The 14,801-nt window shown below is 39.9% G+C and overlaps 2 protein-coding genes across 3 annotated transcripts in view; one reads left to right on the top strand and one right to left on the bottom strand.

Moving 5' to 3' along the window:
- NUP88 (nucleoporin 88) overlaps positions 1-14,801 on the top strand; it is a 76,349-nt gene that overhangs the window by 58,753 nt on the left and 2,795 nt on the right. Inside the window, exons 9-17 of one of the 2 annotated variants that reach the window (XR_005212592.1) lie at positions 3,359-3,449; positions 5,692-5,793; positions 7,492-7,650; positions 7,932-8,057; positions 8,183-8,248; positions 8,376-8,456; positions 8,745-8,871; positions 9,029-9,147; positions 9,577-9,712. Coding sequence is in view for 1 of the 2 variants with exons in the window: in XM_037808318.1 (XP_037664246.1) it covers positions 3,359-3,449; positions 5,692-5,793; positions 7,492-7,650; positions 7,932-8,057; positions 8,183-8,248; positions 8,376-8,456; positions 8,745-8,871; positions 9,029-9,147; positions 9,577-9,640 (935 nt within the window). In the remaining variant the exon portion in view is untranslated. Of the gene's footprint in view, positions 1-3,358; positions 3,450-5,691; positions 5,794-7,491; positions 7,651-7,931; positions 8,058-8,182; positions 8,249-8,375; positions 8,457-8,744; positions 8,872-9,028; positions 9,148-9,576; positions 9,752-14,801 lie in introns of those variants that run through there. The other variant, XM_037808318.1, reaches the window with a different exon arrangement.
- RABEP1 (rabaptin, RAB GTPase binding effector protein 1) overlaps positions 10,074-14,801 on the bottom strand; it is a 136,819-nt gene continuing 132,091 nt past the window's right edge. Inside the window, exons 16-18 of the mRNA XM_037808317.1 lie at positions 14,612-14,710; positions 13,628-13,744; positions 10,074-12,794 (exon numbers count right to left, since the gene is read on the bottom strand). Of these exons, the coding sequence (XP_037664245.1) occupies positions 12,693-12,794; positions 13,628-13,744; positions 14,612-14,710 (318 nt within the window). The 3' untranslated portion in view covers positions 10,074-12,692. The remainder of the gene's footprint in view (positions 12,795-13,627; positions 13,745-14,611; positions 14,711-14,801) is intronic.

Below are 14,801 nucleotides of genomic sequence, written 5' to 3'. Positions count from 1 at the left end.
GAGGGAAGGCTGTGCTACGTCACAAGTGCGCGCTGACCCTCAAGCGAAGTTCTGGGCTGCCAGGCTGTGTAGAGGCATTCCCAGCCTGCTGAAAGGATGGCTGTATGGGGCGTGTTAATTTCCCCCTTTTCACACCGCTCTGCCTTCCTAGCTCCAGGACAATTGGCTGCAGGTGTGCGAAAGGCTATTGTCCACGTCAGATATTGTGGCGTGTGTGCGCGTTGCTGGAAACACTTCCTGTCGTACTGGGTTTTTTGGCGCAGCTCTGGGCTGTGGTGCCAGTGGTGGGCAGGTGTGTTCCCAGCCCCCCGGGAAGATGGCTGTAAGGGGTGTGGTTTTTTTTCCCTTTTGGCTAACCTCTGCCTTCCTAGCTCCGAGACAGTTAGCAGCAGGTGAGCGAAAGGCTGTTGTCCACACCACATACTGAGGCGTACTCACAGGTTGTGGAGACGTTCCTGCCGCGCTTCCCTGTGCAGTTCTCGCTGCCATATCTGCAGCTGCTTTGGGGTTTTTAAAAATGAACTAGTCTGACTCCAAACGCCAACCCACGGTTTCCCCACACCGCAGTGTGGCTGCCGGATATTCAGCAGGCTTATCACTCATTTCAGAATGCAGACTCCCGGTTTCACCAAGTGCACAGTCCTTGTGGATTTAGCAGACCTTGTCCAGCTGGTGCATCGCTGGAACTGGTGTTCTGGGTCGCTTCCTGGCTTTTATCTAGCATTTTTCACGGAGGTGTTTTTTTGCCCTATCTCTCCTAACCGCTATCTTCCGGAAGTCTGAACAGTAACTTTAATTCCATTTGCAACCTTAATTCTCCATTGCCATGTAACCTGGCATATTCACAAGTTCTAATGATTAGGATGTTGACTTTGTGGTGGTTTGGAGCTGTACTTACCCCAGTAAAACATGTTCTTAAATTTAATCCCTTCCTGTGAGTGTGAACCCATAGTTAAGTAGGACCTTTTGATGAGGTTATTTCAGTTAATCTGTGGTCCAACCCAATCAGGATAGTTTCAATCCTATTACTAGAGTCTTTTATAAATGGAATGAGATTCAGAGAGAAAGCTACAGGAAGCAAGATGTTGAAATTCAGTGGAACCTGGAAGAGAACTGAGAGGCCAGGAGTGACTAATATGTACATTGTCATGTGACAGGAGCCAAGGACTAAGGATCATTGGCATTGAGCCTTCAGGAAGAAATCATCACTTTAGTGATGCCTTGATTTGGACTTTGTCTTAGCTTCAAAACCATAAGCTAATAAATTCCCATTGTTTAATTGGACCCATTGCATGGTATTTGCTTGAGCAGCCTAGGAAACTAAAACAGACATCTTTGGTTGGGATGGCATTATTCTGCCTACCACAGCCCACCAAAGATTATTTTCCACCCACATGCAAAATAGATTGATACCATCCCTACATCCCCCCAAATCTCAACACATCATAACATCAGTACAACATTCAAAATCTGATCTAAATCTTATCATCCCAGAAGTCCCCAAACTCATTATCTTTATCAAGTTTAGGTGAGACGTTAGATACAATAAAGCTAGGGAAAACTTCTGTCTGTGGGACATTTGAAACTAGAAAACAAGTTATCTGCTCCAAAACACAATGGTGTGACAGGCAGAGCATGCCAGTTATCTACACTCCATTTCAAAAGGGAAGAAAATGGAAAGGGAAAAGGTTGCAGGATACAAGATCAATACACCAAATTAGTTGTATTTCTATGCACTAGCAATGAACAATCCAAAAAATGAAACCAAGAAAAAGCATTCTCCAGAACCTTATGAGTCTCCCATGTATATCCCTGGATTCAGGCTTCAGTGGATCAGAGGCTCATCTACAAATCTTTCCTAGATAATCCTGTCTCTATTTTTGGCTTCTGCTGAGAAGGTGAAAGGATCTGAGTCAGATCCTTAGTCTCGTCACAGAGCCTTTTGTGTGACTGAATATTTTGACCTTTTGATCTTTCCAAGAAGATTCCTCAGGTTTTTCCTCTAGAACATGCTTTTCTGATAATGAATCTCTCAATTTTAGCATTTTTTGCTATCTAGATAGAGAATTTCCCAAATCATGAAGTCCTTGTTCCTCTTTATTTAATAGTTCTTCCCTCAATTTCTCTCTTCTCTCATTTTACTAAAATCAGCAAGAAGAAACCAGGTCACATTTTCAGTATTTTACTTGGATATCTCCTCAGCTAAGTTGTTTACAAGCTGTACTTTCCAAACTTTCCACCTAACATCAGGGACATGCCTGCTCTTGCACCTTCTATTCAACATTGTGCTGGAAATTCTAGCCAGGGAAGCTAGCCAAGAAAGTGATATAACAGACATCCAGACAGGAAAGGAAGAAGTAAAACTATCTCTGTTTGCAGATAACATGATCTTGTATATGGAAAATCTGAAGGGATCCACCAGAAAACTATTTGAACTAATAAACAAGTTCAACAAGGTTGCAGGATACAAGATCAATATATAAAAATTAGTTGTATTTCTATGCACTAGCAATGAACAATCCAAAAAATGAAACCAAGAAAAAAATCCACCATAGCATCAAAAAGAATAAAATACTTAGAAATAAATTTAATAAATAAGTGCAAAACTAATTCAAAACATTGTTATAAATAAATAAAAGAAGACCTCAATAAAATGAAAAACATCCCATGTTCATGGATTGGAAGACTTATTTCCATAAAATGGAATATTATTCAACAATAAAAAGGAAGGTACTGCTACATGCTGTGACATGGATGAACCTTGAAAACTATACACTAATTGAAAGAAGGCAGACATTAAAGACTGCATATTGTGTGATTCCATTTATTTGAAATGTCCAGATCAGGCAAATCCCCAGTGACGGAAACTAGATTAGTGGTTGTGTAGGTCTGGGGAGGTTCATGGGAACTGGGGAGTGACTGCTAAAGGGTTTTATTTTGGAGAAGTGGAAATATAAATTGTGATGTCTGTACAATTCTTTTAATATACTAAAAAACCATTGAAGTGTATGCCTTAAGTGGGTGAATTGTACGGTATGTAAATTATATCTCAAACTGTCATATACAATAAATTTAGGGTGGGTGAGGAAGAGGCCGTGGAAGGGAATAATTTCTGGAACTGAACTCCTCCGTGAACCATTTCTGCATTTAGAAACTTAAGGAAAATCCACTTCCTTGTTGGGGCAAAGTTGAGAGGTTTAGACCCCTGGGGAAAAGAGATTACTGTATCAGAAAGATATAGTCTTTGAGAAGCAAAATGATCTGAGGTAAGAACTTAATCGCACTTAACTAATATTGTCAGCCTTTTAATTTGGAGACTTTGTCTAAGCAGCAGTTTATAGACTGTGTTCCTTTGTAGATGAAGAAGATAAGGACAGTTTACAGGAGCTTGCTACAGAACAGAAATGCTTTGTAGAACACATCCTTTGTACAAAGCCATTGCCATGCAGGTAAGGACTTTTCTCCCTCATGCACCCAGATAGTAACTGTTCTTCCTATAATTCAGATGCATATATTACACATACTCACATACCTACATTATATTGCTGATTATTTAAAAGTATGTTGCAGACATGATACTTTACCCCTAACAGTATCTGTTCATCAGATGTTCATCAAAAGCTCTGTCTTGCTTCAGGGCCATTCCACAGATTGTTTCCTCTGTCAGAAGGTATTCCCGTAGCCCCAACCCCAGCTTGTCTTCACTTGTCTAACTCTCATTTTCCTTTCAGATCTGACCTTAATGTCATTTCTTCAGAGTGGGCTCCCTTGATTCCCTGTCTAATCTAGGTTTCTCCTTTTCTTTCTTTGCAGCATGTATTACAATTCATGCTTGTATTTAATTTCTGCATCCCCTACTAGAATATATTTGCTTCGTGAGGGCAGACACCATATCTGTTTGCCTTGTGTTTGTGTACTCAGTATCTAACAGGGTGCCTAATATTTGATGTAATATTTGGAAATATTTGATGAATAGAATAGAAGGGCAGGTTTCTACCTGAGGTAACTGGGTTGATGTGGTAACCTTCAAAGAAATGGGGACTTGGGGGGAAGAGTGGAGTTGGGAGGAACTGGGGGGCATCTGGAGTCTTAGATTCCTTTAGGACATTCATTAGGCAGGTGGATATTTAGCTCTGGAGCTTGGAGTGGTCTGGGCTGGGGCCAGATGTCTGGATGTGGGAATTGTCAGCATTGAAGCTGTGATGCTTGTGAAAGTTACCCTGGAAAGGGCCTAGAGTGAGTAGAGGAAACCTGAGAGGATTCATGAGCAACACTCACCTATAAGCACTGGGGGGATAAAGAAGAGCCCAGCCCAAGAAGGAAACTTTAAAAAGGGCTGCCAGAGAGACTGGAGGAGAATCCAGAGGGGACTGTGTCAGGGTTGACAAGGAGGAGAATGTTTCAAAGAGGAGGCAGTGGGCAATAGCTTCAAATAAGCATAGCAATCCAGTGAAATGCAGTAAACATTCTGGATTTGGCAATACAGAGTGTTGATGGGGAAAACGGTTTCGGGGGCAGGGGAGGATAGGAGACTGGAGCAGGTTGAAAAGTGAGTGGGGAAAATATATAATGAAATCCCATTTATATAAATTTCAAGAATAGGTAAAATTAGATGTTGCTTAGGATTGAACACATAGATAGGAAAACTAAAGAAAGGAAGGAAATGAGTATCATAAAATCGGAATAGTGGTTACTTCTTTGTTGAGAGGTTGTGATCAGGGAGAGTCATGTGGGAGGTCTTAGCAGCTGCAGTGTTCTAATTATCGATCTGGATAGTTATCACATAGTGTGTATATATATTCTTCTGTGTCAAGATTTCACACTAAAAAAAATAAAATTTTAAAAACCTCCCAGACTCCCATCCTCACCCAACCAATGTGAATGGGAGATGAGAAAGGACAAATAGTATCACAGACTAATGTTCAAAGACTGCTAATTCTGAAGGAAAGGAGAATAGGTTCAGGGGAACTTGAAATTCTAATGAAAAGTGTTTCAAATGGAAGAGACTTGAGCTTGTTTATAAGCTGAGAGGAACTAGACAATTTTCAGATTCTGAAGCTACATCGTTGGTGGAGCAATCTTCAGAAGAGGTGAGAGGAGATGGTATCTCAAGTCCAGGGGCATGGTAGGGATGGGGTGAGCATGGCTGCAAGTAAAGAGCAGCATGGTGACAGGGAAGAGTTCCCATTTGAGATCCTCAGTTTTCAGTTTCTTCAGTGAAACAGGAAGCAAGATTGAGAGGGACACGCGTGCAAAGGCCTATGATAACAGCTGTTGATCTTCATTGAATTTTTAATGTGACACAGACTCTAAAGTTCTGTTTGTTCAGTCGATGGTTTCTGAGCACTTGATGTGTGGTGGACACAGCACTAGACTTACAAAGAGCTTGAGGCTTATGTGTGAGTGGGGAGAAAGACATGTAAAGAATTAACTTCAGCATCACATTGTAAGTGCTGAGATTACAGTTCCTGAGTGACTTATAAATCTAGGCTGTGAAGTGACAGCTTGGTTCCAGCTGATCAGAGCTATTAAGTTTTCCAGGTTTCCAAATTTCCACCTTGCACAAATAGATAGCATGTTCCAAGCAAATGTTAGCCCAGGTCCAAGGCCATGGGGCTTAGCCGTTCTTTGCTCTTGGCTCCATCTCATTTGCTGCTTTGTAACAGAACTCTTGACTGTGTGTTTTCCCAGGCAGCCAGCTCCGATTCGAGGATTCTGGATCGTCCCCGACATTCTGGGGCCCACGATGATCTGTATCACCAGTACCTATGAATGCCTCATCAGGCCCTTATTGTATGTCCCATTTTGTATTCTCCACATAGCTTTTGTTAATTCTGCAAAATCTAAGCTGGGAAAATGCCCTCAGTAATGGGCTTTATGCTTTGTCTTCTGACTTGAGGGTTGGAAAGGTGGGTATTTCTATTGTTCCTGCCACATATGGAAAGTTTTATTTTATGCATGATTTCTGGCATCTCCTTCAACTAGCTGAAAGAGCTCTTCTTTAAAATGTGGAAAGGAATGCTAAAAATAAATACAGAATTTCACTATTGATATGAATTAGGTTTAATGATTATCAGGATCCTACTGTGCACCAGGCTTAGAACTAAGCTGTTTATCTGCAATGCCTCCTGTAATCATCAGAGCTACCTATGTAGGGAAGGTATTGTTAAAATTCCCATTTTATAGCATTAGAAATGGTCCTAGAGAGTAAATGCCTGAAGTCACAGGTAACAAATAGTAGAGCTAAGATTCAAGTTCAGATCTTCCTGACTCCAAAGCCCATACCTGTACCCTTACTTTCTCCAATCTCTGTCAGCCTCAGAGGGGTACCATAAGATATATAAACCTTTTCGAAGAAAGGAGGTTTATAGCAATTTTGAACTCATATTCCTCATTCCCCTTAAGGGATTCATATATTAAGCTATAATCCCCGTTTTTCTTTTCCAACAGCCCTGGAAGGTCACTCTAAATTTTATAAATACAGGATAGGGGTATCAAAAACAATAGCCAGTGGAACATTGACCACAGGACACCCCCACCCCGCCCCACCCCCACAGTGTGTTGGTGTCATTTCAAAACGTGTGCTTCTAGACACACAAAATAATGGCCTTAACTTGCTGTCCTTACAGGATCTTCCAAGTTCTTTGAGGATTAACAAGTTAAACCATTTATACTAAAAGAGACAGGAAAATGCTAAGCAAGACTAAACAATAGTAATAAAATCACTAAAAAAACTGCCTTTTTACCTGTTGTCTCGGCCTATTTTTTAAAAACCAATACTACCATTAGTAAAGTAAGGCCAAGTTGTACTAGGTTACTTCAGAATAAAAACATGAATCCTGAAGGGAAAAAAATTCTTATAGTTATCTAGATGCCTTCAAATCATGTTTCTAATTACGTGAAATATAAATTGTCATAATGTTATTGTTTAGCAAACTCTTCTATATCTGAAATTTTGCCTTCAATTTAAGTCACTTTTGCTGTAGACTTGAAATGTTTTTCAAACTCTTCTGAAATTGCCTTGTGAACATCCATACTCAAGCAGATCTAATTTTTAGAAACTGTTACTTAGTCAGATATAGTATGTATAGAGATAAAGCTATCTGCCTGAATATTGGTTTTCATCAAATCCAGACTATACCTAAAAAAGTGAGTGATTTATTTATATTTGTGGCTCTGGCTTATAAACTGTCTTTCAAGTTCTTTGCAAAAGCAGTCCAGGATGAATTTATATTTTTGTGCTGCCTTGATTTTTTTCAAAAACAATTTGAAGTGGCAGAGTTCACAATGCTTTGGACAAAGGGCAGCATTGGTATTATAAGGGTATCACTTCCAAAGCCTACCTCTTCAAGGCAGATAACCTGCTTTCTTGTATATTTTTACCTTATCATTTCCTATAATGTCAAAATTCTGGATAAATTGGCATGGTTTATGCCTTCTTATATTTTATTGTATAATGTTTATGGTAGACTTCATTGTTTTATTTTCCAGAAGCACAGTCCATCCAGCCTCTCCTCCTCTGCTTTGTTCCCGAGAAGATGTTGAAGTGGCAGAGTCTCCCCTCCGTATTCTGGCTGAAACCCCAGATTCATTTGAAAAGCATATAAAAAGCATTTTGCAACGTAGTGTTGCCAATCCAGCATTTTTGAAGTATGGGATCTTGGGCATATGAGTTTTAAGATCTGGTTCTCTGTGTTTTCATAATTATTGTTGATCCTTTCTGGCCTCAGCTGTTTGACTACTTTTTACTATTTTGGAGTTGGAAGAAACATAAGGCATAATTAATCAGCTAATGAATAGAGGGTGAAAAGTGGCACCTGAGAATGATGACTAGGAAGTGTTAACAAGAAGGAAAGGGGAAGCTATGACTTGAGTCTATTTGCATGTTATACTGGCCTGAGGAAAGTCATAGTAGAAACTTTTTTTTAAAGATCATCTGAAAAGGATATGGCTCCTCCCCCTGAAGAATGTCTTCAGCTCATCAGCAGAGCCACACAGGTCTTCAGAGAACAGTACATTCTTAAACAGGACCTAGCAAAGGAAGAGATTCAACGAAGGTATTATGTCCTTGAGAAAGGATTGGCCTTTTTTCACAAACATGAGTCCCTGGCTGCTGATAGCTGGTGCGTTTTAACAGCTTAGACCCAGCTTCTGATTAATTTTTGTTTGTTTGTTTTTGAAGGGTCAAGTTATTGTGTAACCAAAAGAAAAAGCAACTAGAAGATCTCAATTATTGTCGAGAGGAAAGGTGAGTGCCAAAATGTGGTAGAAGAAAACAATAGTTCAGTAAGACTGAATCCTAAGATGCTGAGCCAGATAGGTTGGCTTCAACATCAAGGTGGACCCTAAGAGCCTCTTGTTTCTTATGTCATTAGGAAAAGTCTTCGGGAAATGGCTGAGCGCTTAGCTGACAAATACGAGGAAGCCAAGGAGAAACAGGAAGATATCATGAACAGGTCAGTGTAAAACATCCGGTTCCCTATTCAGGTGCTAACAATGGTTAAGTTCTCAGGTATGAACTGTTATTAAGGAAAAGTGGCCTATAGCAGGCACTCAGATGCCTACAGAATTAATGATTCCCCTACCACTCCTCTGAGGTTAGGGAAGACAGCTTCCCCCAACCCATCCTGTGGGGGCCTCCATCCTAGACATTAGATTCATGACATGTAGGAGCTTTAGTTGTGATTGTGTTTTTCCTCATTAGCAGAGTTCTTATGCTGAATGTTTGCTTACCTTTTCTAAAGGATGAAAAAAGTACTTCACAGTTTTCACTCTCAGCTCCCAGTTCTCTCTGATAGTGAGCGAGACATGAAAAAAGAATTACAGCTAATATCTGATCAACTTCGACATTTGGCCAGTGCTATCAAACAGGTAGGAATGGGTGCTAGATGGATAAATTTAGGTGCTTTTTAAAAAAGGGCTCATCTCGCAGAAAAGAATTTTATAAATTAAAAAACAGACTAAAATAGACACTGAAAATTTGTGGCAAACCATAGCCAAAATGTCTATGTTCTGTTTAATACTTAAGGTTACTATGAAAAAAGACTATCAACAGCGGAAGATGGAAAAGGTACTAAGTCCTCAAAAACCCACCATTACTCTTAGTGCCTACCAGCGCAAGTGCATTCAGTCCGTCCTGAAGGAGGAGTAAGTAAATACTTCCAAACCGCTAGAATCCTGAGATGTTTTTCTTTTGCTGTATGCCAGAATCACTCTGCCTAGATGAGAAATCCAAGCCTTAGCATTTGCATGTCGAATGGGAGCTACATGAGAGAGATTTTAAAAATAAGTATAGACGGAAGGATTCAAAATGATGATTTTACTGTAAAATGGTTTTGTTGTGTGGTCTCAGGGTGTTCCCCAATGAAAATGTTCAAAAATATTTCCAGCAGTTGCACTGCCTTTAGCCTTATGTGAACAGTGAGCACCATCACTATCCATCTAAAACCTTAAGCTGTTAATTTTAGCAAAGCACTTCTATTTCAGATTACTAATTTAAATTCTTAAGAATCCTTACTAATGGCTTATTCATTAGTAGTTGTATTCCCCAGAGTGAATGCCTTTACGATTTTACAGGGGTGAACACATAAGAGAAATGGTGAAGCAAATCAACGATATCCGAAATCATGTAAACTTCTAACACCATCTGGAACAGATTCACAACTGAAGTAAACACAGCCGAAGGCTTAAAACCATATTGTAAAACAAACAGGTAGCATTATCTAATTTATAAAGAAGCATTTTGAATGAATTTGTTGTGGTTAGTCATTTTTTTATACTTGTTTTATAAATAATTAGTGATAAATGCTTTTATGTAAAAACTGGAATATACTTTATAGCTCAAGTCTGATTATAATTGGCAAGGGTCTAAGATTATTTTTAAAAAATAAAAGCCTGAGGCATGGGCTGTCAGCTGTGCCTGCCAGATCTCCATGAACCTTACTGACTTTTCTCCAGATTTAAGCAAGAACCAAGTGGTGTACAAAAGCTGCATTTTAAAGTAGCAGCACCAAAAATAAGACCCTGAAGAGGCACAAAACCCTAGGATTCAAAGGAAAAGGCCACACAGTAGATACTAGGCAGCAGCTTTTTTAATTTGAACACATTCTTCTTAAGGACATACCTTCAGTACAGTTAAGAGATGGTGACACCTGAAATCTGTACAGAGTAGAGCACAAGATCCACAGTTGCAAAGACCACTACTGGGGCCCATTTCCTCAGTAGGCAGTATCACCTTTCAGAGCTGAGCTTGGCTGTGCTCTGTGTCCCACTACTTGTTACTGGGTGGATTCAAGGTATAAGGTTAAGACCTCAAAGGGGGAAAGAAATATAAATAGCTTGATAGGCAAGATGTGGTTTTGTCCTCAGTTAGCTTCAGGTGATCTTTTTATACCAGCCAATATGAGTTCTGAAAGGTAATACTGTACCTGCCTAGAAATGGCTGAGTGACTGCCAATTAAAAGCCACATGGTAAGGTAGGTTAACAGGTTAGAGGTAAATCAGGTTAGGCATGCGTGAGAACATCTGTGTACAAACTGGATACAAGCACAGGAATACTCATGAAAATCAACTCATCTTGTCTTTTGTCTAGAAGGGCCAAATCCTGCCTTCTAAACCAGCTTCCTACTTATATAGAAAGTCCAGTTTAAAAAATTGCTTCCTACCAGGATAGTGTCATAAAAGTTTGTTTAATACCGGAAACTGCTTATTAAAACCTAGAATCTCAGTTTGGGTTTTTCTAGGATGTTTTTTCAACAAAGTGGGTTCCAACAGTTTGCATCTGCCCCAGTTCCCAAACTGTGATGATTTTATTGCCTTGCCCCAGAACCATATGCAGGAGAAAAGTATCTGCAAGGTGATTAGTCTCGGCAGATCAGTTTACTGGGAGTATATAGGGCAGTTGGTTCAGAATGATTATGAATTAACCATTCTGATTTACAGTGCTAATTTTAATCTGAAATGAACTAGCTTGGGGGTCTATTAAAGGGACTAGTTTAAACTGATATAATTTAAATGGCTTGCAGTTTGGAATTAATAAAATTTCCTGTAACTCAATGAGGATAAATGTTTCCTATATCTAAACCAAGTAGCACTTAATACACAGGGACTTTAAGCCAATTAAAATCATGTTCCATCCACAGCAAGCCCATAGTACTATTTCCATAATTAGTATTGACTTTTAAATTCATAATCATGAATGCAAGACTACAACACTAACCCAACGGATGAGGTATGTAGTCTTTATCACTTGTCCTATGAAAGACAGAAATAAAGACCTCTAGGACAAGCCCCTAATGGCTTCATTTATAATAAAGACAATTCCTTAAAATTTTGATGATGCCTTTAAGTGAGCCAAACCATCTACTTCATTCACTTAATGCCCATAAGTTCCTTTAGGTACCCTGCTGTTATACAACACCAATTACAAAAAAGTCTCTGAAAACAATTTTACTTTTGAACTGTCTGTATGATGAGTTCTACAGTGTGGCACTCCACTGGCTATTCCCGGGGATGGTGCTGCAGCACGTAAACTGTGAACACAAATCCAGTCTTTGTGCTTTCTGCAACACTTCATAAAACTATGGCAAAGACAATCTGATTTATTGGGGCTTTCTTTATATAGGAAAGAAATCTAACCTCTTGTAGAAATGACACAGCAACAAAGAAACCTGACTTTTTTTCCAACTTCACTGTAAGCCTTATCACTTACACTCCAAGCCCAAGTTATAAAAGAAAAATACAAAGTAGGTATCTGTCAAATCTGGTTATCACCATTTTTGTAACTGACAATTTTGAAAGAAAAAGGACTCAAGCTTACTGATCCAAGTTGAAAATTAGCAGATTTATAAATTTATACTAGATGTTGTTAGGCATAGCTTGTTTTATTGTTTTTTTCCACTGATCCAATAATTAAAAGTTTTCAAAACAGTACAAGGTTACCAATTCAGCTTTACCCTGGTACCTGTGGGCCCACAAAGATCAATCCAGGTTTGCAGAAAAAGTGCTTCCAAACAGTTTCTTGTGCTTTTCCTTTGACCTCAACTTCCAATACATAAGGGCCAAGTTTTCAAATTCTCATAATTCAGTTCCTGAACTGGCAGTCTTATGGTTCTCAGGCAAGCTTCGGTAGCATTTAAGTCCTCCGATGTGAGATAAAATGGTTTTAAAAAATGCACTGAGCTAGGAAATACAGTCACTAGCCAGTGGCCTGCTCTCAGACTTCATATTTTAATATAAAATACTCATATAGCATACTACACCTCTGTCTGCTAGCTGAATACTGTTACTGATGAGCTCTAGACAATAGAAAACAAATTCTCTCTTCCAGTATCTATGAACAGAAAATGTAATTCCAGACACTATTGAATGTTATTTTAGGGGTGGGAAATGTATTCCAAAAATCTGTGTTGGATAGAGCAGGCAAGGAAACAGCACCTTTTCCATCACCAAATCAGATCTCACACCCACTGGAGTCCAGTCTGGAGTCTCCTTAGTGTTCCCATTTGAAAGGTCTTTTCTCTGCACATCTCCCTGCTCTCTGCTGTGCAGTCTTCTCCCACTAGAAATAAGCCCTTCTTGTCTTCCTTGTGTTGTGACTTCTGCTTCTTCAGTTAAGAGTTAAATAATAATTAATGTCGCTCTAAAGATGAGTTAAAAACCCAAAGTGCAGGCTAGAGTCCTGCTATCGGGTGTCATGTCTCAGGAAGCTGGTTAATGTCTGTCAGTTTGGTATCATTCAGAATAGCCCGGATCCTCTCTAAGGAATCTGCTTGCCGGATCCGTTCTAACTGCACCTGGAGAAACAAAAATACAATGAGGTAAGGGAAGACTTGGCTCCTGCCTGGATTTTTAAACTTTCCTTTGATTGCTTTAGCTGAGACGGAGCAGGTTAACTCATCAGATAACTGGTCACTTCAAAGAAGGGAAGCAGCAAGAATAGTTCAATTCAAAAAGCCATTCCTGGGCTCCGCTGTGTTCACAAACTCAGTGTAAGGTGCTGGGATTGTGAAGATAAATGAGACTGGATCCCTGACTTCTGAGAGTTCAGCTGGGAAAAACAGACTTACAGAAAGTTTTGGCACATATGCTAAATGTCACTGTAGGCATTCAGAGTGCCAAGAGAGCATGGGGAGGGAGGGCACTTTAGCCCAGCTTGGGAACCTAGAGAAGGTTCCATGGAGAGAATACAACTATGCTGGGCCTTGAAAGAAGACAGTCAAGAGGGGAAGAGACAGGGATGCTTACCAGAGGCAACACCATGCTGTGGGCAAGGAACCACAGTTGTGCGAAAACATTAGAACATAAATAGAGCAGAGAGACAAACAAAATGTAAGGCTAGGCCTGGTTGGGAAAGGTCTTTCAGGCCATGCTAAAGAGTTTTTAAAATTCACCCTTCAGGAGGCAATACTGGTAAGGTACAGAGTAAAAGGAAAAGGAGGATAGGTCTGAAGTACATACTAGGTTTCTGGTTTGAATGTTAGACAAATACTTGGAGTGGGAGTAGGGACAGCCATAGTCCAAACCTCTAGCTATTGTCAGTGGTGGAGTCACTGATTGGCTTCCATTGGGCACCAAGGTCTCCCAAAGTACCTTGGTGCTGTGTGTAATGGTTTCCCAGATGCCTCACCTGAAGGGTCTGAGAAAGTTTTACAAAATCTCTCTGGACTTGCTCACTGACATCTAATTCTGTCTGCAATCTCTGAGCTTTGTTCTTCTCCTCAAACATCAGTTGTTCAACGGTAATCTAAAAAATACAAGTTTCAAATGAAGATTAATGCCAAAGAGACAAAGGTCAGAATTACTAAGGAAATCTAGCAACTGACTTGTAGTTTCCTGGCACTACAGAGGAGGGAAGTGGGTATCTATCATATTCCTATGTTCTAATTAGCCTCCCTTTATCTCTACAGCGAGGGTGCAATTGGGCTCAGCTACTTGCTCTAGGTCCTAAAATGAACTGATGTGAAAGCCAGATAGATAAAATTTGGGAGTTTCCCCTGACAACCACAACAGTCAAATATATCTGCCAGTAAAATTCTCAGTGAATATGTACTAGGCAACCCCAGCTAGTTCCAAACTTCTTAAAGAGAAACACTTCAGCAGAAATGTCTGGGAGCCTTTCTAAAGCCAACCAGCTACTGAACAGTGCCAACACAGTAAACAGTCTGCACTTAACTGTCCAACCACACAGCTCACCAAGGCTATTTCTAGGAAACATCCCCCACAGTTAGCTACTCACACTTTTATTCTAACTGGATTAATCAAAATTTAGGCAGCAAATTTGATTCAATGGAATCTTACAATTTGATCAGTTAAATCGAGTGACCTTTTCAAAGCAGTGCTTCTAGATATGGGAAGTGCTCAAGCCGAGTTCAATGGCCCTTTTAAGCCATAAGGCCTGACAGTCCTCCAGAGACGGCAGAGTAGATTTGACCCAACTCTTACAACATAAATTCATTTAATTTTCTTCCTGCAAGCTGACAGTCTTGCCAACTTTCAAAATGTAGCACTATTCAAAGAACAGCAAAGCTGGATTTTTTGGTTTTAAACAGGCAAGATGTGATTATACGTTCTCAATACTGCTTTTTAATTAAACGACCAATAAAATTATCACCTTAGCAGCAGTCTCTTTCTTTAACTGTTCTTCTATAGTGATTTTCATTTCCTGAAGGCTCTCAAGCTGTTGAGACTTCTCTCTTAGGGTAGACTCCAACTGCGAAATTAAGAAGGAAAGAGCTAAAACTCATAGCAACCCCCACAGGCCACAGCATGCTGCCTAGAGAAGCCTGCGGCCTGGACAGGCA

This window comes from Choloepus didactylus, chromosome 18 (assembly GCF_015220235.1).
Source record: "Choloepus didactylus isolate mChoDid1 chromosome 18, mChoDid1.pri, whole genome shotgun sequence".
NCBI classification, from domain to species: Eukaryota; Metazoa; Chordata; class Mammalia; order Pilosa; family Megalonychidae; genus Choloepus; species Choloepus didactylus.
Note: the sequence above shows the minus strand (reverse complement) of the source record. Positions and strands in the feature narration are given on the sequence as shown.